Source organism: Schistocerca gregaria, chromosome X (genome assembly GCF_023897955.1).
Source record: "Schistocerca gregaria isolate iqSchGreg1 chromosome X, iqSchGreg1.2, whole genome shotgun sequence".
Classification (NCBI taxonomy): Eukaryota; Metazoa; Arthropoda; class Insecta; order Orthoptera; family Acrididae; genus Schistocerca; species Schistocerca gregaria.
Window position 1 is genome coordinate 725,823,023 of NC_064931.1, and position 26,141 is coordinate 725,849,163.

General features: G+C 40.5%; 1 protein-coding gene across 2 annotated transcripts; it reads left to right on the top strand.

Moving 5' to 3' along the window:
• Nucleotides 1–153: 153 nt before the first annotated feature.
• LOC126298818 (centromere protein S-like) lies at nt 154–25,625 on the top strand. 2 transcript variants are annotated; one of them, XM_049990285.1, is made up of 4 exons: nt 154–561; nt 1,569–1,726; nt 1,836–1,902; nt 25,488–25,625. In XM_049990285.1, the coding sequence occupies exons 1-4, from the start codon at nt 526–528 to the stop codon at nt 25,608–25,610; spliced, it is 384 nt and encodes a 127-aa protein (XP_049846242.1). In that variant the 5' UTR covers nt 154–525; the 3' UTR covers nt 25,611–25,625. The 2 variants fall into 2 exon arrangements, with proteins under 2 accessions (XP_049846242.1, XP_049846243.1); XM_049990286.1 differs by lacking the exon at nt 25,488–25,625 and adding an exon at nt 18,500–18,562 and having other exon boundaries at nt 166–561.
• Nucleotides 25,626–26,141: the final 516 nt, after the last annotated feature.

Here is a 26,141-nt window from a genome sequence, read left to right on the forward strand (position 1 = left end):
CTTACGACACGTCTGATGTTCACCTTACTCGCCGCTTCGAGCGCTAGTGTCGCTCCATCTGTCAAACGGTAACAACTTTTACAGCAGTGAGTGTCGCGAACTCGCGACTGTTATGTTTTTTGCAACACAAGTTGCGAACACAGACCATAACAGAACTTCCTCCCTTTCTATATTTAAAAAAACTGAATTAAGTTTTTGACGTTTACGGGGTGCGTAGTCGCTTGCCACTGATATTTCTTTTCTGCGTCGACAGATGGCGGGCGAGTAGTAGATTGGAGTTTGTGTCGTGTGAACACACCACATTTGCAGCGATCTTTTGCATGTACGGACATTTGCGCCAATGTCTGCGCAGACAGATCGTTGCGTATGGACCGGGCTTTAGACTGTGATGGGTTTGTAGCCAGTCGCCAGAGGTGTTAGACCAGCCGTATGTATCTTACTGTTATGTTCTTTGCAGACGTTTAACGGAAGTGGTAAACAGCGGTAATTTGGAATTGGACTGTGGAGTATTGTTGAGTTGCTATAATGTCGTCTGGGATGTCTGCTCTTAAGAAAGAAGAAGTAAGCCTTTTTTTTCTTGTGTGAAAGTAAGGTAGTCATGTTTTGTAACGTATAAACTGAAATATGTGGAATTGTGGTTGTATTTCGTGGAAGCAATGTGTGTCAAATGATGTGGTGCTGCGTTTTCTCCGCAGTGTAGTTCAATAGAATTTTGCTTTAACAGCAAGGAAGTGTCATGCATAGAGCAACAAAAGGCTGTGTGCTATCAGATAATGTCGTATAAGCCGTATGAGTCAGTTTGCGAAAATTCAGAGCGTAAGTTGTTCATGCTCACAGAAATAAGTATTAGTAACAGTTTACGCAAACAACTCTTCGTACGACTATATAGGTGAATGAATGCCGATAGAAATATTGGAGAAACGTGAATGAATGTACCCTTCTGAAAGTGAAGTAGTTCACCGACGGTAAAACTTTGTATTTCGAACTTACCACACCGGAGCGTCCTAAATTGATTTGAGGAAATGATTAGATAATGTATCGAGTCTATTGATTTCTATATATCATTCATCTTTGTACCCCAAACGAGTTTGCAATGCGGTCATATTATTTATAAAGCCATTATTAGTTTATTGGTAATTTTAAATTGCTGTATAATGAGACTTAATTTTTTTTGTCAGTTCGCTTTGGTAACATTAGTTCCAAAGATGGTGAAATAAGAGCTTAAGCCTTTAACTTTCTATTTTAAATTTGTGTAGGTATTTGAGGCATATAGTAGTTTAATTTCTTCAGAGATTGAAATTTTTGATTTTATACAGGCTGCATGGACTGGCACAGCTTGAACGATACCTCATTTATTAGGACTGATACAAAATTAAATGGTAGTTAGTAAAATAATTAATTTTCCACCTTTTTTTGTGTAAGTAGATAGATGTTTTAAAATTTAGCTATTATGCATTACTATTTTTGTACTGCCAATCAACAGTTTTTATAAAGATTTTTTTTTTGTAGCAAGCGGTGCATAAGTATCAGTTTTAGGTAGATGTTACTAACTTTGTTTTTCTATTCAGATACTGAAGATTATCTTATTCCAAGAGGTGGACAGAGTTGTTACAGAGACGTCGAAGGAGATTGGTGTAACATGTTCATCTGAGGTTGTGAATGTATTTGCAGAAATGGCTTGGAAGAAAGCTCGTTCAATTGCTGAAGATTTGGAATTGTTTGCAAAGTATGTGTCTACCCTTAAATTAAAGAATGATTGTCTGTTTATGTGGATGCTTAGAAATGCACAGTTTGTTCTTTGTTTGTAATGAAAGCACCTGAACTCTTCTTTCCAGACATGCCAAACGGAGTATGGTATCTTCAGATGATGTGAAGCTTGTTGTGCGGAGAAACCCTTCCTTGGTGAGTAAATATCTAAAGCCTTGTTTGAAATGTGCAAGTTCCTCCAGAATATTAGGACATGCTGCTTATTTATTTATGTAGTCCTGAGTGTTCATTTTTCAGTTTTTTTCTCCTTTCTCCACATTTTATGTGATTAGCCTGTTAATGAAAATACATTTTGAGCTCTGTATTCTATTCATGAATGAAGTACCAGAAGAGACTGAGAGATCCATATGTTTGATGACCACTTTTCTAAATTTTCCAGTAGTTTGGGCTGTACGGGGGAGATTAGTCTGTATGTAGGATGATAAATAACCAATGTTTTGGGGTCTTCAGGCATCAGCCACTTAACCATGCAGTCTAAGGGGCTGCAGTCAAGGGCTATGCGGCTGGTCCCGGCGGGTTTAGTCCCTTTGTTGTGCGTGGCTGTGTGTGTTTGTCCTTAGGATGATTTAGGTTAAGTAGTGTGTAAGCTTAGGGACTGATAGCCATAAGATTTCACACACATTTGAACTTTTTGGATCAGCCACCTAACAAAGCAGGGAATTTGCCGTTCATGCCTTAATTTGATACCTCCTTGTGGATGCTGAGAAGGTGCCTGTCTTTTTGGGAACTTTGGACAATGGCCTTTAAGCCAGGCACCCATGGCTTAGGCGGAGTGGTGCGTGTGGAGGGGGACCCTCGACCAGAGAAGGCAGTGTCTTGGTGGATATCTTGCAGAGTGGAAAGATAAAAATTAACAGCTAGTGACTGAGGCTCTGGCAGTTACTCAGTACAGAGCTGAATGTTTCAGCACAGATTGTAGGGTTCAATAATGTTCACTTCTCAGCCATGCCATAAGAAGACAGCAGGATCAAACTACAAAAATTTATTCCTCAGTTTTCCATTTGCACCTGGACTGATGAGGGGTCCTTTCTATCTACCACGCCTATGTTATTTATAGACAGTACCGAAAATGTTTTTGAGGAAATTTTTCCTCAAAACTACAAATCTGGTTTGACAAATGGAAACAATTCCTATGTAGTTTCAAATGTTACTGTCTTCAAAGAAACTTGATATACTTGTCATTGCAACATCAGAGCCTGAGGATGGTACAGGGTTTAATGTTTTACTGGATGTTAATGCTGCAGAAGGATGAGGAACTATACGAAAACTTGAAAAGACAAGAAATCTGCTTCATACATCGTAAAAATCCAAGCCTGATAGAGCAGAAGGTTGACACCCTCAGTTTTGAGGTGAATTCACTTCCTGAATAAGTTAAAATCGAGGTCTACTGTTGTCATGTGAAACTATATTTCCCACCTCCAATGCAATGTTTTAAATGCCAACTTTGGGCCTTGTCTTACCTTTGTATGATTAATTTAAGTTGTGGAAACTGTGGTTTGCTGCTTCATGAAACCACATCGTGTGAGCATCCCTAACTGTTTTAGTTGCAGAGACAATTGCCCTGCATCCTCACCACCACCTCGTTGTTTGAAGTATGCCGCCTTTTTGAATACTTACGGATCTTAGCCTATGGCTGCCTCTTGTATTTTGAAGGACAGAAAAAATTGTGTACATACACATCTTGCTCAAAAGGGATCGAATTTTGTCACTTACGTGGCCAGGTCATTGATAGTACCTCGAGTACTTATTCTATTACTCGATGTTGACTTCCGTCCATGGAGGCCTAACTAGGATTGTAATTCAATGGAACTGTTATTTGGCAAAATGACTGCTGGTGTAGTCTTCTTTCATCTGTGTTCGTATCATGATTCATGGCTCAATTGTATGATAAGTCGTAATGATGTGCAACAAGTCATTTTGTATTTGCATCAAACATTACAGAGTGTGCATAAAGTCTGGGAACACCTTCAATTATTTATTGCACAAGAACCAAACATTGTGCAGATATCATACATATGTCATTTTGAAGAGAAACTCTTAAGGTTTTTTTCATATATACCACCAGAGCGTAGTGTGGTAATTTGCCAATAGTCAGTACTAGTTGCAAACATGAGTTCAGGTGCAGAGTGAGCCTTCTGTGTGTTGGAGTTTGACAGAGACAAGTGTGCTACAGCTGTTCAACTGATGTTTAGAACCAAGTACAGTAAGAAGCTACCAACAAGGAAGGCCACTGACACAACAAATTCGTTCAGACTGATTGCTTGTGCCTGGGAAAGAGCAGTGGACGTCCCAATGTGAATTAAGTGAATGTGGAGTGCGTAAGAGAGGCATTCATAAGGAGTCCAAAGAAATTAGTGTCGTGCATCCTGTGAATTCTAAATGCCTCAAATAAGTGTGGAAAGTCCTGCAACAGAAGCTGTCTATGAAACAGTTCAAATTCGTGAGTACCTGAACACGGAGATGCCGCATCACTGGATCGTCCATGCTGCAGAAAGGGACAGCTGTTTCATGAAATGGTCTCACCAATCACCAGATCTCACTCTGTGACTTTTCTGTGGGGACATATTAAAGATCTGGTGTATGTACCGACTCTACCGCGCGATGTAGCATGACATCTGTACAATGTTTAGTTCTTGTGCAATAAATAATTGATCACGGACTTTATGTTCACCCTGTGTTTTGCGAATACGGCTGCATGCTGATCGTTCACAAGTCTTTTCTTTTTTATTATTATTTTTAAAAAAGACCCAGATGTAATTTCTGACCACCACCTTCTGTGCATTGACAGAAATTCTAAAGAAGAGTCTTCAAGCATAAACTTTTTTTAATTTGATGTGATTCTTCAGTTTCTCCTGGCGTATTTGTTGCTTGAACAGTCCTCGGGTATACTGCTGGTTCATAGTGTCCAATGGGCACAATATTTTTTAAATTTGTTTTCAAAGTTTTTCTTTGTTGCCTGTCAGACATTTTATATCACTGGGCAAATGATCATAAATTTTGGTGCTTAATCTCAGAATAGAGGTGGTCCTTGTCTGAAATAGTTCTGGCTTTGTGTACTAATCTGTTCAGCTTAGCTTTCTTCTGAGCTGGATGGTAAAAGCTATCCCCATTGAGATACAGATCTGTGTGAGTCAGTTTTCTGTACACACAATGGCCGCGTCATTTGTTCGACTTATTTGACCGACACATCTAAGAAAGGCAACTTCCTGTTCTTTTCCACCTCCACTGTAAATCTTATGTTGGATATATACCATTCAGATGAACAAACTGCTGCAGTGCCTCACTGTCATGCGGCCATATTAAAAATGTCGTTATGGCTGAAGATGAAAGATGGCAGGAACAGAGTACTGTTCAATGCTCTTTCTTCGAAATCTTCCGTGAGAAAGTTAGCTATGGCTGGTGACAGTGGTGAATCCATGGCCATTTCATCAGACATTTCATGATGATTTCTGCCATACAAGAAGTGGGTGGTCGTCAGTGTACCAAAATTATTTCAAAATTTCCGGGGAGAAATGAGTGGCCAACAGTTTTAATGTGTCTTGCACAGGCACCTTCCTAAACAAGGAGACCACATCAAGGCTAACCATAACTTCATTTGGGTGTATCCTCATCTGTTTTATGACAACAAACTTTTGTGGCTTTTTAATGATGTCTACAGCGACCGACTGTAGTTGCCAATGCCTTAGATACATTGCCAGCCTGTATTTAGGAGAGCCGGTAGCTCTAATATTCTGTCTTTGTGTATCTTAGGCAGACCATACAGCCTGGATGGCCTCGGTGGTGCGAGGGCTATTCCGACAATCGTATTTTGATTGGCTGCACTCACATTACGTCACCCGGCAGAAAAGCTGCACCTGCGTCAGAGAGTGGGCATTAGAAAAGCAATGTTGTTGTTTTTATAAGTGAATTACCAACCTTTCAGGCATGTTAGACACACATACATACAAAACTAAATCTAAAAATCATACGTAACTAACATAGTTCAACATAGGAGGTAAAAAAGAATGCGTAAAACAAACTTGCCACCATCCCGTAATTTTGAAGTGCATTGATTGGCTTCAGTTACTGACGAAAAGCGGCTCTTCATTTCTTACGTGGTTTAGATGCTGTCCACATGAGATTCTTCCTTGTCACTCTTCTTTTTTGCATCTACTAGTCTTTTTTTTTTTTTATTTAAATGCTGGATACGTATAGAAGTTCATGTTCTAATATACATGTGAGAACCTTATTTTGATAATCGAAATTAAACTTTTAATTACGTTGTTACATTTCGAAATTGTTTGTCCATGGAAACCTGAAAATGTAACTGTGAACTGTTTCACGGTATTCACCCAGTCTGTTGTTGGTGTTAGAAGACCCCCACAAGAAACAGTATTTATCCATGATTGAGAACTTGTTCCAGGAATCGAGCACATTTGAGCGCGTGATCCCAAGGTTTAATCGATAGAACAACTTTTAAATGAGAGATAGCCAGCCAAGTATTGAACAGAGGCAGGAGTAGCATCCTCTATATCAGCACTATTTTGATTTACTTCGGGGACAGTTCTCAGGAATTCTTCCTCCTTTTCGACAATACCTAAGATGTCACAACTATTTGCACGTTTCTCGTGTTGTTCGTCTGTTATCTCGATACAGAGTTCACTTGTGATGATCAAGATGTCGTCATCGTGTGTTTCAGTACCAGTATGTGCAGAAATGGTAGTGACTTTTCCTTCAGGAACTGCTGCACTGCCTGATAAAGTTATGTTGTCTGCATTTCCAGTTAAAAGAAGAAGCCGAATTCTGTGTTTGACTTCTACAGCTGTGGGATTATTGTAGAACACACAAAGTCCTCGAATTCTAGAAAAATAAAAAATAATTTTTCAAGCAGTCCTGATTTAGAAGTGATGTTAAGATAAACTTCACGTTATCTTTCTTTACCTCTTCGAGTAACCCTAGAAGGGATGTGATTGAGACTATAAACCTCTTCTGAAATGTCAACAAACTCTTAATGTTTCCACAGCGCATGTCATGGCAAACATCGCAAAACCTTTTTAAAGTGTTCTTGACTTTTAAAATTCAGACCAAATCCGCAACATAAAGGTGTGACATCATCAATGGGAGTTCTAAAATTTAAAATGTCAAAAACATTGTTTACTAAATCAAAGAACATGCTTTCCCATTCTTTTCCCAAAACATAGAAGAGAGCTTTAGCCGGAGTGAAAATAAGCGGGCTACCATCCTAACATTTTGTCGAGCATGTCCTGTAACACTGATGTGCACTTCTGAAATGTGATGTACTACATTCCGATAGCCTTTCTGGCTGTCTAACAAATTCTTACACTCTTGGTTATCAAAGTTCCATCAGGAGGAGATAACCCTTCATCTAAAAAGTAGTTCCTAAGGAGCTTTAGTAAATATGGCACATTTTAAAAAAACCCATATTTTCCTTTCATTGTGTGCTGGATTTTTGAAGGTTTTTGAGATATTGACGCATGGTTCATTCCACACTTGAGAGGTTTTTTGCAGCCATATAACACGTTACATCCACAACATGTAGTCCCGAATTTTCAATTTTTAATATTATATCTAGTAGCAGGCTACAGTTCATTGTAACGTCAAAATTGTAATAAATCCGCTGCTTCCAAGATGAAAACAAACCATGAATCATTGCAACTACGACATTTGTGTGAAGTCCTAAAATCCTGTCTTTTGAAGCATCATAGCAGATTCTACCATCAATGTTCATTTCATCGAAACACAACACCGTTGCCTTCTGTAGGGGAGTAAATGTAAGACTCTTGGCTTTCAAAATTGCCAAAACTTCATCTGAAATACCTGGATTACACTTCGTAGTCCATTTTTGAAGTGTTGCTCGATATGGCAAATGACTATTTCGCTTTCTCAAATATGTATAAGCTTTTTGAGAAAGAGATTTCATAGTTAGGGTGTTAGCAATATCCTTAGCACTCCATTTAACACGTCTGTTGCCTTGTAACAAATAGTGAATTTATCCTGGAGTGAAACACTTAGATAAGATATTCTGTCCTTTTTTCTTTACGACACTTGCTTTCTTTAATAAGGTGCGTCTAACAGTATTGGCTTTCTTCAGAGCTGCTTCACACTTTTTAAGGCTACTTTAAAGCTTGGCATTTTTCTTATAAAGAACTTCTATTTCTGATTTCAGTCTTTTTATTTCTTCATCCTTCACTTCCAAATCAGTGTGTTCACAAATAGGCACTGTATTTGTCTCTTGGTCCAGTTTCCTTTTTGCTTGGGGACACAGACTGCAAAGTATCAATTGCTCTCTTGTGCACCTCTCACATCTGCATAGAGCTCGCTCACAAACATCCTACAGGAACAAAAAAAACCTATTAATTGTTTCATTTACGATTAATAATTAATACTAAAATGATACTTTTTCACTAAACAATAAATCATTCGAGAAGAGAAAGCTTAACGAATTAGTACCTTAATCTAACTGATCAGTATAATACAGCAGCTTGCTTACCTCGTTGTCAGGTTCAGTGCTGTTCTCAGCTGTCGTAAATCTCCGTGCCAGTTAGGTAAACGTTGAGATGGAACTGCATCTACTTTTGAGTTTCTTCTTTTGCTGCACCCCAGGAGTTCGTTTTTTAAATCCCGCCCATAATCCTCGGGAAGATCCACTTTATGATTAGCCCAGAAAAGAGCTATGTTAAAAACAAGGACCACCTTGGTTCTGAGATTAAGCATCTGATGACAGTGTTAGAAGGAATGGGTATTCTGTCCATGGCATTAGATCAACGCTCTTGAGAAAAGACTGAATGCTGTTCAACCAGGCTGAGGATCCACACACAGCACGGCTTCTATTCTGCGGTGCAACAACTAGCAACATAAGTAGAACCTTAAACAGGCAAGAAATCGGACCAGTCTTCAGGCCACCAAGAAAAATTAAAGAAATGTTGCAAATAGTTAAAGATAATCTCAACCTGAGTGTGCCGGGAATTTGTAACATTGCTTGTGAGTGTGGTGAGAGTTACATGTGACAGTCTGTACGGATGGTTGCTGATTGTTGCATTGAGCAGAATCATCATAATCTTAAATACAGGCATTTTGATAAATCAGCGGTGGTAGAGCACAATGTTATAAAGAAGCGCAAGATTTTGCGTGGACAGACAAGAATAATTGCTCACACATTGAACTTTTGGGTCTCTGTGATCAGAAAAACAGTTGACATTAGACTTCGTGAAAACAACTTCAACATGGCACTTAGCAATGTATGGAAGTGTGAACAAGATAAGGAAAAAACACAAAGGAATACTTTCCACATGATGCAATGGATGGTGCTGTAAACTAAATCTATGGCTGTAGAGGGCACCAACACTCCATGTGCCTCCATGACACAATCTATCAAATCGGATGCCAATCTGTGTACATAAGAGAACCTTGGCAGTTCACAACAGTTTTAGTCCCTGATGCAGATGTTTGAGTATATTCTTAAAAATATGTCTAGAAGATGATTGTGGGTGAGCACAAAGTACTGTTCTTGTTGCACATTTTTGAGAAATAAAGCCTTTCTTCCTAAATACTGAGCTACCCAAGAACTTTATTCCATATGACATTGAATGAAAATGTGTAAAATGTCAGCTTACTGATTTGTTCTCTGCTTTCTCTCTCCCTAAGATATTCACTGTTTCTGAGTGCACAAATGACTGAACAATGTTGTTTTAAGAGTTCAAAAATGTCCTTTTGTCTGGTTTAAATTCTGATCTGTGTGGACACCTAATAATTTGAAGTTCCCACCCTATTTATTTCCTCACCACATGTTGCACTTATTGTTGGTGTAATACCCCTAGGTGTTCAGAACCGAATATGTTGTATTTTTTAAATTGATGGAGAGACCTTTTGCAGAAAACTAGTCAGTGTTACTTGAAAGATCGTTGTTTACCATTTCTTCTGTTGCTGTATGTACGCTTGGATTGATCTAAGATACTAGTGTCACCCACAAAAAGAACTAATTCTGCTTATTGTATATTAAACGGAAAATGGGTTAGGTAAAAATCTAGAATAGGGCCAGTGGTGATGAAAAGGCTTCCTACTGAATACGACCTATGTACACTAGGTGAGAGTGCAGAACACTCAGTGCGAACAGGCTGATGATTATTTAACGTCATTCAACGATCCTTAGGTCCATACGTTAAAGTAAAATCAGTAGAGCAATTCTTCACAGACCTGCAGCACACACAAAACTCCAGTCATCCCTCCTACAAACAGAAAGCGATCAGTATTCAGTCGATATTAAGCGATTACTCGCATAAATTATAACTGTTTCATGTTGTACATAGGCCATCCAATTTCTCCAATGAGAGTTCGTATGGTACTATCATCTGGGGTTTAAAATCAGATGTACCTGTGAACCACTGAGCTCAATGTCACTGTAAGAAAGATAAATATTCGCAAAACCAAAGAAAAGAGTATAAATTCAACCATCACGAATAGGCTGACCATTAATAGATCTAGAAAGTATAGTGCTGAAGAGGACGTCCGTAGTCCCATCCACAAAGCAAATGTTGCGTTTGTACAACAGTGACCTGTTTGGAGAAATAGGAACATCTCAAAGAAAACCAAACTACGGCTTTTCAATATCAATGTGAAGGGTGTTCTGTTTTAAGGTTGCGAAACTTGTAAGGTGACTAAACACATCAAAAACCAGCTCCAAGTTTGTTTCAACCGTTGTCTCCAGCGTATTTTAAATTTGATATGGGCAGATATAATGACAAACGAAGATCTTTGGAGGGAGACGAACCAGCAAGCAATCAATATACGAATCAAGGAAAGAAAATGGAACTGGAATGGGCATACATTGAGGAAACAAGATGGAGCTCTTGAAAGGGTGGTGTTGATTTGGAAACCGCAAGGAGTTAGAAAACACGGTTGTCCCAAACAGACCTGGAAAAGAACGATCGAGAGAGAAGCTGCAGAGGAGTGGAAAATCTGGAGTGAAGTGAAGAGACTTGCTAGAAATCGTGCGTAGTGGAGGAATTTCTTCACGGCCCTATGTTCAGAGGGAACGAAAGGAACTAAGTCAGTAAGATATAGTATTCAGTCGGGATTAGGCGATTACTCACATAAATTATAACTGTTTACTTTGTACATAGGACTTCAAATTTCTCCAGTGGGATTTCGTATGCTATTATCATCTGGGGTTTAACATCAGGTGGACCAGTGAACCAATGAGCTCAATGCCATTGTAAAGAAGATGAAAATAGATCTTTAAGGATAGACATTGTGATGGCAGATCTACAGAATTGTCTAGCACAGGACAGTGGAAGCATTGAGATGGAGATGTACTGTTTGTGATTTTGGGCACCCAAAGTTTCTAAGATCAAAGTTTGATGACAAGTGCCACAGGATAGCAATCAGAGATACACAGTACCACAGGACACGATTCAGAAATGTCGCAAAAGTTGCGTAGTGAGTTAACTTTTAGACATATGCAGCACATATTTCCACAGGATTACTTTATCATTCATCCCTTCAACATGACACTTGTGCTGGCATTCTTTTGCTGGTCAAGGCTGGGACGTATACGAGATACGACAGAGAAGACCCTTCTAGAAGTTTTATACAATGTTCCACAGTTAGGCATTCCCTGCCATGTCTATACATAACTGCATCTCTCTCCAGCCAACAGCACAAACCTAACGTAACAGAAGTACCATGACTGTATATATTTGACTATCATCACATGCTAATTAACAAAAGTCCATGATTTGTTGACATGAAAGTAATGCTTTTAGATGATGGTTAACATCAATTTTATTGGAATATAGTGCAATGTCCAACTGAGAAACACTGTCTGTGTAACTCGACTGCAGTGTATAAGAAATACCCAAGAACCATGAAAATACACATCGCCAACAAGAATACCATGTAGAGCACTCCCTTTCAGAAACTGGATACTTGTCAGCAAAAACATCCTGTGTGTGAAATCCGTCTGTGCACAGATTTTGTGGAATACTCTGGTGAAGCCTTATAGTGACCACCCACCAAAACACTTCAGAAGAAGTCTTTGCTATGAATTTCTAGTTTGTTGTTCACATGTGACATTCCATCATGGTAAACCACCCAGAAAAACAAGCATGTTATTTCTGGTCTACATCCTCCTATACTACTAACCTGCAGGTAATTACCAGCATCGACATGTTTAAACAAGAAACACATTTTGTGAAGTATTTATAGTTGAGATGACCTACCTTCCGCTAATACCAGTTCAAGTCTAGAAATATGTTATTCACTCACTTGGAATGTAATACAGTAAAACACTTAGCAGGGTGACAGGTACTAACCTGCATGGTTCTAAGTTTAAAATAAAAGATGGCGACCCAAGACAGCGATCCAGGGTGGTGGTCTGTGACATTGTTCATGATGTCAGAAACCAAGATGGCAACCTGCAATTTCATCAAATACGTCAGAATCAAAGATGGCTGACATGGCTGTACAGGTGCAGTTTCTGTGCTGCTGCGATTTGTCTATCCCCACCACTCATCAACACTCAGGCTTAAAAGCCACCAAGAGGACCCACCACTTGTGCACTGTATGCCATAGGAAAAGACTATTCATCATCATCATGAAGCATCATCAGAGGCCTACCCCCTCCAGATAGAAGAATCTGATTCACACAGTAGTGTGTAAGTACTAATTTATTCATCTCTTTCCCTCTCAATGTTTGTTATTATTATTCAGTGTGTGTGTGTGTGTGTGTGTGTGTGTGTGTGTGTGTGTGTGTGTGTGTGTGTGTTATGCAGGAATTTGCCAGTGCTTGCTGTGAGGTATGATGGGAGCAACAGGTGTGTCTGCTGTTTCTTTTACGCAGCCAATAAGAGACAAACAGGCAGACGACATGTTTCAAAATTATATATTCAGAAGGTCAAATGTTACTGTAGGTGAAAATTATAAATTTCATTGCTTTTTGTTTGAGCTGCAGCTATTTAAAGTCTGCTAGTAGGTGCACACAAAGGGCAGCATCACACCCCTTGATATGTTTGAAAAAGCAGTGAAATATTTATGTGCTCTGTATTGCTACGCAGTCAATCTGAGAGTGTAATGAGTACGTGGATCAATGTTTTTTAATTAAATCATTGGGGAAGGTAAGTGGATCAATGTTTTTTAATTAAAACCTGGAAGAAGGTTGGTAGATCAATGTATGTTAATATATCAAACGCTCAACTTAATTACTAATAAAAATTTATCCACCTACCTTCTTCCATGATTGAATTAAAAAAGTTGATCTACTTGCTCAAAGTGGCAGCTTTTGCTGCACTTTGCAGGAGATTCTATCCACACAAACCTTTGACCCATAAAGTAATTTCACTACCACATTTGATACAATTTCTGTTTCAGTCAGTCAGTAAGACATGCACGAATGGATGATGTCATTGTGCAGAATTAAATCATGTAAATAAGTCCACTTTATAACACTGACTGCCGTAATTGCAAAATATTTCTCTTGAAACTTGTTAATACTCCAAAAAACACAAACAAGACAATGTTTTTAATTTCGGTGCTAGGCCTACATTGCCTCTTGTTGTCAAAGAATCATTCCAATGGTGATGCAAAACTGGTGTGTTGCCAACCTTTGAGCAGTAGATAACCACTGCTGTGACTGTCGCTGGCCGTGATCTATACTTCAGCTGATTTCTTACATATATCAGGAATGCTAGTGGACTTAAAATTGAGCCTTGGGGAATCCCACACATCATTTCTCCCTTGTCGGAATAATGTCCCCCAGCTACATTGGTATTGTGCTCCAAGAAATGTATTTCATGTGGCCGTTCACAAATCCTTAGGTTTGTGTGCCTTCTGTCGAACTCTACAGGTAACTGCAGAGGTCTTCATGTTGGTCTGTGCAGATGCCATCAGTAAATGAGTTCCCTTCCATACCACAGAGGCAGCTAATGACCCCAGTAGTTGCCACTTGCACTGTCCATATAGTTCTGTGTACAGCCCTTATTAACTTTTGAGATGGCCACCTTAATCTGCCAGCAGTCCCACCCCCTTCTTTTCTCATAATTGGGAATTTCAGTGCACACCACCCCCAAGGGGTGTTGTTTAGTAGGAGCCATATGTTTGACCAGCTGCCTTCTTTGTGCTTCTTCCAAGGTATTTGATTGTATAGGTAATGTTCCTGTCTTAGAAAATCTCAAGTTTTATGGACTGATGGCTTTCTTTACGTGTAATTGGTTTGTCATATGTGACAACAGAATGCAAGAAGTTGTGCTGCATGAATGAAATAATGTTGGAAAGAGGAAATTTTAGTGACTGGGGAGAAATCAGAAATGGAGTTTCACAGGGTTAAATTTTGGATCGACTCGTATTCCTGATGTAGGTGTATGACCTTCTACTTAACATTCAACAGGCAGAATTGGTACCTTTCATATATTTCTTGTGTTGTAAAAGACCACATCAGAGAGCAAGCAACAGAAGATATTGTTAATGTTTTCCAAAGCATTATTAAGTGGTTCTCTAGAAATGGGCACTTAATTTTGAGAAAATAAACTATATTCAGTTTTGCAGAAGTAGTATTCGTACCAACAATTGGTGTACCACATCAACAGGAGTCAATGGAGCTGGATGAAATGTAGTACTGATCTTCGCAAATAATTACATTCAGCTACTTTTGCTCCTTTTATAATTGCAAGTCTTGGAAACGAGTCTGCCTTGTAAGAACATATTTTGCATATTCTCCTTCAGTCCAAAGACTGATTTGATGCAGCTCTCCATGCTACTCTATCATGTGAAAGCCTCATCTGCAAATAACTACATCAACCTACATCCTTCAGAATCTGCTTAAGTTGTTCGTCTCTGTCTACAATTTTTACCCCCCCTCCCCCTCTCCTATTCTCTACAGTACTAAATTGGTGATCCCTTGATGTCTCAGAATGTGTCCTATAAACCAGTCCCTTCTTTAAAGTTGTGCCACGCATTTCTTGTCTCCCCAATTGTATTCAGTACCTCGTTAGTTACATGATTGACCCATCTAATTTTCAGCATTCTTCTGTAACAGAACATTTAAAAGGCTCTATTCGCTTCTCGTCTAAACTGTTTATCATCCGTGTTTTATTTCCAAACATGGCTACACTCAAGACAAATACCTTAAAAAAAAAACACAACCTTCATAACACTTAAATCTATATTTGATTTTAACAAATTTCTCTTCTTCAGAAACACTTTTCTTGCCATTGCCAGTCTACATTTTATATTCTCTCTACTTCCACCATCAATTATTTTGCTGCCAAAGTAGCAGAACTTATCTGCTACTTTAAGTGTCTCATTTCCTAATCTAATTCTTTCAGTGTCATCTGATTTAATAAGACTACATCCTATTATCCTTGTTTTGCTTTTATTGACGATTCTCTTATATCCTCCTTTCAAGATGCCATCAGCTGTATTCAACTACTCTTCAAAGTTCTTTACTGTCTCTGACGGAATCAAAATGTCATTGGCAAACCTCTAAGTTTTTATTTCTTCTGTTTGAACTAGAATTTCAACTCCAAATTCTTCTTTGTTTTCCCTTAATGATGGCTCAATGTGTAGATTGAATGTAATGTGATGTCTTAAGAAATAATTTTCTGGGGTAACTCAACACTTAGAAAGTGTTGATTGCATGAAAGCAAGCAGTAAGAATAACATGTAATGTTCACTTGGGGCCGCCATGTGGGTACCAATGTCATGTGGATAGCAATGATGTAAAATGTTCAATAATGTCGAATGTGGCCATAGATAATGAATATACTGTCAAACATGTTAAAAATGTATTGAAAGTGCTTTATAGCATAGTAGTCATGAATAACACAACTTTATCCCAATTACTGTATTACAAAAATTAATCAACAATACCGAAATGAAAATACAGTATTATGTACATAAATTAGACGAAGGCTTAAATTTTCTCTTTAAAAATGTCTCACACAACCACAAAAATCGGTAACGAGTACACTATTATTCCGCTTCTGCACTTTGAAAAAATTACACTTATTGGAATTTAATTTTTAGTTTTCTACACTCACAGCAAAGTTAGTGTTTAGTTTTTAGCAGTTGCGTTATCTTTAAATTCAGTACAATAATGTATACTACAGTATACTGTCCTAGTTAAGGTAATCAGGTATACCTGTTTGCATTTAAGATGTGTGTTCGCATTATTTAATGCATTAGGTTTAACATCTCATTATTGTTATTTCTATTAAACTCTTCTTCGAAAGTAAGAAGTTTTTGTGCAGTTTTTTACACAATGAGAGCTTCGTTAAGTGATGACACAGCAAACTAGGCTCATTCATTTTCATGTTCAACCATTTTTCAAAAAGTCAGATTTCATCCAAGATCTTGCATAGTTCATGAAAACTTCAGGTAAAGAGTGGATGTTTTTAAAACGTTTGTCTTTTCGACTTTCCGATCACCTGAAGCTTTTCTGTACATGATCCCGTGATATTTTCAGCAACATATCTGTGAATCTTGTCTTAGACATTTAATGAAGTTCAGTATGCAGCAACAAAAGTTTCTGATCATTTACCAAATAACATATGTTTGGTTTGGCAGGTAGCAGAGCAAGTTTTAAATTTTACTCAAAATCGTTTCTTGTGGACAACCCCTATTCCATGACAAATTTCTGTTCAAATATTGATAGGTTATGAAAGAAGAGGAGCAACTAGTTTTTAAGTATAATTGCACAAGTGCTAAAATGTGATGATTAGTGTTAAAACTAATCATATCTACATATCCTGTTAATTGACAAGTTGCAAATCATTTTGATAAGAGGATTGTTCAAATGATATGTAACTAATTAACTCACTTTTGATATGTTTTCTCAATCCTGGTGCCCTTGCCCACTTTAGTGCAGCTCATGGCACCTATTTGGTTGTCAGTCTTGATTTTTCCCACAGTCCCATGGTTTTGCTAGAACATTCACTGTATGATGAACTTCGTGACAGCAATCACTATTTGGGATGTTTGGGCTTTCTAAAGACCACCACCACTGCAGTCACCCTCATCGCCGCGCGGAGTGGCTAAGCGGCTAGAGGCTGACAGTGCACCCCTCCCACCGGAGGATCGAGTCCTCCCTCTGTCATGGGTGTTGTGTGTTGTTCGTAGCATAAGTTAAAGTAGTGTGTAAGCTTAGTGTCCAATGACCTCAACAGCTTCCTCATCGTTTGAACTTTCTAGAAGTCCCACCACTGGTGGGCCAGTCCACACAAAAGCTCTTTAGCACTAGAAGAGGGCCCTTCAGTGTGTCAAGTGACATCCTTCAGACTACCCTCATATTTTAAGGGTGTCTGTGCAAAAGCCCTCTACCTGATTAAATGCAGGAAGAAGGAATGGTGCAGGCAGTATATGTCCTGCGTGGGAAAGTGTACTTCTTGGTACTTGTAGGCCAGGGTTCATGGATCAACAACCATTCTGTCTCTCATCCTTCATGGTAGTAATTATACAATCGCTTGGATTTTTGATTAGATTGGCAAACTTGTTAATCTTTGGGAACATTTTTGCTTGTTTACTGTTAATTTTTTCATCTAATACTGTGTGCTTGTATCAAATGTTAATTATTTCATATGACTGGTAATTAAAGAGAGAAAAGGTATTTCTATTAAACATATAATCCAGTATTGTTAGTTATTATTTTCATTTATCAATGTGTATGAAATCTGAATAAAAGTAAAAAAAGAAGTTCCTAGTTACATTTGAACCAGTGGCTTTATGATTACAAAACATCAGTGCTAGACACTCGGCTACTGTTGACTCAACCGTTTACACTCTGAAATCTTTCCATCTTCAAAGACAATTTACGAGTTCTTTTTGAGAATCATATTGTACAACATTACAAAATTCATGTCCAGCATTGACCATCAAATGTTATAAGTTTTCCATTGTAGACAAGTGTCATACGTGCATGTTAAATTCAAGTGGGATCAGAAATTTTCAGAATTTGAAATAAATAAATTGGTGACTTGAGTGAATGAAAAAGATTAGAATGGGCTCCAGATTATTGGACTGCTATTTAATCCCTTCAAAGGATTACCAGCTGTGCCCAGGTGGCTGGCTGTGTGTGGGATGCATACAAGGGAATAGATTAGGCAATGCTCTATTGAGTCCAAATAACGACAACTATGAGACCCAGAAGTAGAAGTGTAAGATCCAAAAGAATGCTCCACACAGATGGGAGTATTAAGGGCAGTTCCCACATAGGGCACTGTGTTCAGACTTTGCTTCTGCTGTGTTGCATCACTTGCGTTCCTGCATAACACACCATTTGCGAACTGTGCTCGGGCACAAGTGGAGCAAGTAGATAAGGATGTTGTTGAGGTTCTTGGGACTTATTTAGTTTCGTTGAGGAGAAAACAAGAATGCGAAAGAAAGAAATGTCGTTAATGGGTTCATCCTCTATTCAGAGCTAGAGAAGAGGGAGAATTTCACACAATATTTAATAGGCTTGCAGATAATCCTGTGAAATTCTTAAAGTACATTGGAATGAATTTTACTAATTTCAAGAAATAATGCAATCCATTCTTCGTGAGATTGAAGACCCTTGGCCGTAATGTTAAAGATTGCAGGAGAGGAAGTGGTGCGATCAACTGTGACTGGACCTACATCAATATCGTCATTTTCTTCTCTATTTACATCCTCATATAAGGAACTTTGAACATTGGTAAGTCTCGCAGTTTTGAGGAAACAGAATTAAAAACTGCTTTTCATCTTCATCTCTTTATCTTCTTTGCAGACTGGCTAGATGTGGTTGCACAAGCTCCAGTAAAATACAACATGCGTAGTGCCTGTTTGCTTCTGCACTCATCACCTACATGTAAGCAAAATTATAGCTGAATGTGAAAAATATTACTACTGATACCTTCAGCAGATACACAAAAGGTAACACGAATAGGAAACAAAACATACACTAACTGGATTTGTTAAGCTTCTTACCAATGTTGCTCCATATATTGTCTTTGACAAGAGTATTTTGTAATCTATATGCACCTCATTGTATAATTCTGGATGCTGCTGAGCAAATATTACAAGCTCCTCATCCATGAGATTTTCACTCAACAGTAGTGTGTGCACTGATAAGAAACATCCTGGCAGATGAAATCTGTGTGCTGGACTGAGACTCGAACTCGGGACCTATGCCTTTCGCGGGCAAGTGCTCTCCCAACTGACCTACCCGAGCACGACTCATGCCCTGTCCTCATAGCTTTACTTCCGCCAGTACCTCGTCTTCTACTTTCCAAACTTCACAGAAGCTCTCCTGCGAGTTCGAGTCCCCGTCCAACACACAGTTTTAATCTGCCAGGAAGTTTCTCCTCATCCATGTTTACAAAAAACATGCAGAGCCCAGTATGAGGTCAGACATTACCTGTGTGTTTGAGAGAGAGTCATAGCAGTTTGGGCAAAGTCGGAGAGAGCTGAACTCTGAACAGCTGCCAACAGTCGACGTACCAGTGCCTTGATATAATTCCCACGTGACATACTGTATTCTCACTGAACACCTGTCATCCTTGAAACGAGGTGCTTGATACCTATACAAAGTGAATAGGCAGAGTTCAGTCATGATCCCGTGCTTCATGACACAGTTGGAGCACAGTTGAGACAATCAGAACACGGTACCCCATGTCGAAAATGGTCCCTAAAATTGTATTAACTGCGGAACCATTTGCAACAAAGTGCCAAAGTTTGAAGTGCTTCTGAAAAACACTGAAGCTCACATAATACTGGGTGCCAAAAGTGGTTTGCAACCTGAAATTAATGGCAGTGAGATTTGGGGAACATTTAAGTGTATATTGAAAGGCTAGGCTAGGCTAGGCTAGTGGGGAAATGGATAGTGTATTCGTCGCAGTACACAAGAAACTCGGATCCACAGAGATAGAAATTGAGGCTGCATGCGAGATTGTTTGGGCTAGGCTCATTGTGACAATTGAGCATAAAATGGTAATTGGGTCATTCTGTCACCCAACAGATTCAACTCCTGATGTAAGTGAAAACTTGAGAGCAGGCCTCAGTTTGCTTGTTCATAACTTCCCAAGTAATACTGTAATCATCGCTGGCACTTCTAATCATCCAACAGTCAGTTTTGAAAATTAGTTTTGTTAGTGCTGGGTGTGACATGTTACCGTGTGAAACTTTACTAAATGCCTTCTGGAAACTATGTAGAATAGATAGCTCGAGACACCACTCACAATGGAACAGTGTTAGATCTAATGGCAACAAATTCACCTGACTTCTTTGAGGATGTCCACATTGAATCTGGTATTAGTGACCATGACTCGGTTGTGGCAACAGTGATTACCAAAGTACAAAGGACAAGTAGAAATATCTACATGTTCAATAAACTACATAAAAAAAGCAGGCCTAGTCATATCTCATTGAGGAACTTCAAATCTTCCTCACAGGAGAGGAGCATGCAGAGGAATTATGGCTCAAGTTTAAAATAATACATTACTGGCCATTAAAATTGCTACACCAAGAAGAAATGCTGATGATAAACGGGTATTCATTGGACTAATATATTATATTAGAACTGACATGTGATTACATTTTCACGCAATTTGGGTGCTTAGATCCTGAGAAATCAGTACCCAGAACAACCTCCTCTGGCCATAATAATGGCCTTGATACACCTGGGCATTGAGTCAAACAGAGCTTGGATGGAGTTTACAGGTACAGCTGCCCATGCATCTTCAACACGATACCACAGTTCAGACGTTTTCAGTTGGTGAGAGATCTGGAGAATGTGCTGGCCAGGGCAGCAGTCGAACATTTTCTGTATCCAGAAAGGCCTGTACAGGACCTGTAACGTGTGATTGTGCATTATCCTGCTGAAATGTAGGGTTTTGCAGGGATCAAATGAAGGGTAGAGCCAAGGGTCATAACACATCTGCTGCAAATGTCGTCGAACTGTTCGTGCAGATGGTTGTTGTCTTGCAAATGTCCCCATCCGTTGACTCAGGGATCGAGACGTGGCTGTACAATCTGGTACAGCCATGCAGATAAGATGCCTGTCATCTCGAGTGCTAGTGATACAAGGCTGTTGGCATCCAGCACGGTGTTCTGTATTACCCTCCTGAACCCACCAATTCCATATTCTGCTAACAGTCATTGGATCTCGACCAGTGCGAGCAGCAATGTTGCGATACGATAAACTGCAATCGCGATAGGCTACAATCTGACCTTTATCAAAGTCGTAAATGTGATGGTACGCATTTCTCCTCCTCGCACGAGGCATCACGACGACATTTCACCATGCAGTGCCGTTCAACTGCTGTTTGTGCGTGAGAAATCGGTTGGAAACTTTCCTCGTGTCAGCACGTTGTAGGTGTTGCCACCGGTGCCAACCTTGTGTGAATGCTCTGAAAAGCTAATCATTTGCATATCACAGTATCTTCTTCCTGTCGGTTAAATTTCGCGTCTGTAGCACGTCATCTTCGTGGCGTAGCAATTTTAATGGCCAGTAATGTAGTTGACAAGCACTGGATACACATGTACCAAGTGAAAAAGGAGGGACCCCTCCATGACAGTCACTGTAAAGAAAAATACAAAGAAACAGACTAATCGGCATGGTAGGAACTCGGAGAGTAGCAAAGCAAAATCACTTAGGTGTTTTCAAATGTTCCTTTACAAAGGGTAATCAATGATCATTGCCCCAATTTAATTACACCCCTGGAAATGGAAAAAAGAACACATTGACACCGATGTGTCAGACCCACCATACTTGCTCCGGACACTGCGAGAGGGCTGTACATGCAATGATCACACGCACGGCACAGCAGACACACCAGGAACTGCGGTGTTGGCTGTCGAATGGCGCTAGCTGTGCAGCATTTGTGCACTGCCGCCGTCAGTGTCAGCCAGTTTGCCGTGGCATACGGAGCTCCATCGCAGTCTTTAACACTGGTAGCATGCCGCGACAGCGTGGATGTGCAGTTGACGGACTTTGAGCGAGGGCGTATAGTGGGCATGCGGGAGGCCGGGTGGACGTACCGCCGAATTGCTCAACACGTGGGGCGTGAGGTCTCCACAGTACATCGATGTTGTTGCCAGTGGTCGGCGGAAGGTGCACGTGCCCGTCGACCTGGGACCGGACCGCAGCGACGGACGGATGCACGCAAAGACCGTAGGATCCTACACAGTGCCGTAGGGGACTGCACCGCCACTTCCCAGCAAATTAGGGACACTGTTGCTCCTGGGGTATCGGCGAAGACATTCGCAACCGTCTCCATGAAGCTGGGCTACGGTCCCACACACCGTTAGGCCGTCTTCCGCTCACGCCCCAACATCGTGCAGCCCGCCTCCAGTGGTGTCGCGACAGGCGTGAATAGAGGGACGCATGTGTTTACAAGAAGGGTGGTAGAAGTGATCGGAGAAACTGTCCATTATTCTTGATATCAGTTTGTTGTAGCACCACGGAATATATTGAGCTCAAACCTAATGAGGTACCTGGAACTGAATGACTTACTCCATGTTAACTGGTGTAGATTATGAAAGCATTGATCATACAAAACCTTACACACACTTTTGTTACATGACATACTGAAAGCTTTGAGTCAAGGCAGTCAGGTAGATGCAATTCTCCCAGGGGCCAACCACTCTGGTGAGTTCGTGTTTGGCTACCACGGGGCCCCAGGCTTAGCAGCACCTCTTCCCTTTCTGTGCTGCATGTCTCCTCCTGCTATTCTTTTTCTGCTCCCTTGGGGAACATGTCTAGGATATTTTTGGGAATGGGCTCTGAAGTTTTAATAGCCTTACATCACAACAGTCCCTCATTTGTTTTTTCCTTTCTTTCTCTGTTCTCCATTTCCTACTCTCCCTCTGCTTCGGTGTTTGAGGTTTCTGTGTTTCTACCTCCTCCCTGTGTGCTCCTGAAGGCCAGCCCACACATTTGACGTGTAACAGGTAACTCTGTAGCACATAATTCTCAGCTGTGGGTCGACAGGTACATGTGGCCCCTGGTAGAGGCCAGGCTTGGGGAGGGACAGTTGTCTGACCTGTTATCTTCCCAATTTGCCCATTGGTCCCTCTATCAGATGTTTGGGAGGTGTGGCCAGAGGTGTGGCCTAAAGCAGGTTAGCCCCCTCCGAGGGAGGGAGGGAGGGGGGGGGGGGGGGCAGTTGTAAGGAGCATGTCATTGGAGATATTGGAAATCGTGGGAATTTTTTTGCGGTGAGCCCATCGCCATCTTGGTCTATGTCTACTAAAAGTAAACGGAATGAGGCTGAAGATTCAAAGAACCTCCCAGCTGCACCTTGGTTCCTCGTGGAGGTCAGTCCTTTGCTGTGGTTAATCTGTTTATTATTCAGAAAGGTGTTGATGCAGTTGCAGGCTCTGTGAAATCCCGCAGTCATTTACATAATCAGAACTGATTCTGGAAACCAATTGCAATATTCAAGAAGCTCAACAACTGCTTACAGCTTTGCTCCTCCACTGCTATTTTATTTGTGTTGAGGCCCATTGAACACTGAATTGTTTGCGTAGAGTTATTTACACTTGGGTGCTTGATGGTCTGACAGATGGTGAAATCAAAATTTAACTCTGATCAGTGCATCACTGCTGTCCATCGGGTAATGAGAAAGGTTGATGCAACTATAGTGCCTACGCACACTGCTTTTCTCATGTTTGATCTTGTAGTACTTCCATCAAAGATCAGAATAGGCTATGAAGTCATCTCGGTCTGACTGAAGGTCCCAAACCCGATGCATTGCTACCAGTGTCAGTGTTACAACCACACTCGCACGTCCAGTCAAAACACGGCCAAATGTGTTACTTGTGGTAGGGATGCTCATGGGGTGATTGCCCGCCTCCTTCTCTCCAGTCTCAATTGCAATGGCGGCTATGCAGCCTCATCCGGTGATTGTTCAATGTATGTAGATGAGTGGGCCATCCAGGAGATCTGGGTGAACGAAAAAGTACCTTATCCTGTCGCTTGCAAGTTGTTGGATAGTTGAAAGCCCTGCATTGTACCATCTGACACATACAGCACCGTTCTTGCTACATTTCGCTCCATGAAGGACATAGCCAAGCAGACTTGCGACCTGAAATTCAGCACTGCAGTTGTAAAATCATATACTATGACAGTAGCATCCTCACTGCCTCCTCCTCCTCCTCCTCCTCCTCCTCCTCCTCCTCCTCCTCCTCCTTCAGCTGTGCAACAAGCCACCAAATCTTCATCCCAGGTTGTGAAATCACCTGCTTCACAGCTGGCACCCTCCTCCCCCTCTTTCCCCCCAGGGGGCCCACAGTCCTTTTGTGGGTACATGTGTGGTGCGCACGGGGCCCTGAGCTATTGTAGTCTCCTTTCCTTTCCAGGTTGCAATACCATCCCTGTTGCTCTCCCTCTGTATACTTACTCCTTTGTCCCTGCCCCCTTTTTTCCTCTTAGTGGACTTTATTTTGGTCTGGCTATCCTCTTGGCTTTGTTTTGGTCTGTGCTAGTGTTTAGTTTGCTGTTTCAATCTCAATTTCGGCGTTTTTGGTCCCCTTGGGGTTTGACCTCCATTCCCAAAATTTTCCGTTCAGTGTGAGCCTTTTGGGGATGAACTCCCTACCTAGCTTCCATGGTGCACGTTCATTTTCCACTTCAGCACATTCCCCCATGAATTTAACTACTTATATAACACTGCTTTCACTTCATGTGCCCTTTCCTCTTTCTGTAAAGGCTTCGTATTCAGTTTTTGTACTTTGCTCCAGATATGTCACTCCCCTATCAAAATCCTTCACGGAGGTGGTACCTCCTTGTGGTGGGGCTTTGCAAAACGCAGAGGAGGATGGCATCTTGTCCAAAAATTACTTCAAATGGGGATAATCCTGTGCCCTGGTGAAGTTGAGTTGTATGCAGTGACGATGCAGGTCAATAGGATGTCAGTTATGCTGGTAATTTATGTAAATCTCAACATTTTTGAAATTGTGGTGTGGACTTGTTCCATGCAACTGTTAGCTCCAGGATGCAGACCAATCGTCTGTAATTTCTTAATGCGCAACAGCCTGCATGGCTGCTACATTAACTCTGACATGAAATTTACGCCCTGATACATGATTATGGTTTCAGGTGTTCCAAACTGAAGTATCCACTGGCTCGCTAGTGCCTGAACCACTGTTATGGCTTGCTTGTCTGGTAAAGCTATTATGGTGTTTGTGCTAGGAGTCCTAGGATGTCCAATCCTAGCTTCTGGAAGGGCTTATCAGCTTCCAGTAACCTCTGTAGTTTAATTTTGTGGTGATTAAGATCTGTCCTTTGAGCACATTGAATACTCAGTCCTCCGTGCAGAACTGATGCTGTTTAGCAAATTGCTGACAGTCAAGGTCAGCGCTTTGTGCTGTCCTCTGTTCACTTACATCAATGCCTATGAATTCCATAGTGCATAACTTACAGCCAAGTCCTCCCGCATTAGTGTGCGATCTTCCCAGACGATGTACTACATCATAATTGAACTCTCTTAACTGCAAGGCTTATGTTAACAATCTACTCATTGCTGTGTAATCAGCTGTCACATTAAACCATCTACCATAAAGGTAATAACGAAAGTACCCAATTCGAAAAATCACTGAGTATTCCCTTCTCCATAGTGGAGTAATTTCTTCAGAATTATTGAACTACTGTTAAGTGCGTATCCAATAGGGTGCTCCTGTCCATCTACTTCCTGACACAAAGTAACTCCTAAATCGCTTGAATAACAAGAAAAATTATGAACATTATCACCACCTGTCTTGAATTTGTCTTACAGAGCCAGCAGGAGCCTCCCAGCAGAGACATCAGGAGACTCTTCATATACCTACAACAGTATGAGAGGAAGACGTACTCTACAGCTTCAAATATAATTGATGTTCAGTCAAATACTAGTGATTAAGAGACTGAGATGTTGGGCCAAAGAAATGTCATCTTCTTACCCAATTACACACACACACACACACACACACACACACACACACACACACACACACACACACACACACAGAGAGAGAGAGAGAGAGAGAGAGAGAGAGAGAGAGAGAGAGAGAGAGAGAGAGACAAAAGAAAATAACAAAGCAAAGAATTAGTCAGTTCCGTTGGAATGGGGACACTCTTGGACAGCAGAATAAGCTGTGGACATTATGTGAACCACACAGGTGGGATTGGAAAACACTTCAGCTCAACATGTATGACCTACATCTTTGCTGATTACCTTCTCAGTTATCTTAAAGTGGAAATGCAATGGCTACTATTCCTGTGTGGGAGAAATTTGACAATTAATCACAAACTATCCCACAATATGTATAGCAATACAAGGCTCAAGATTTTTGAAGATCTTCCTTCTCCTAAAAGTGTATAACATATGTGGCAAAATATATTGAACATGGAATGAGCATCTAGAGATGTCTTGTACACTACTCACACCTTC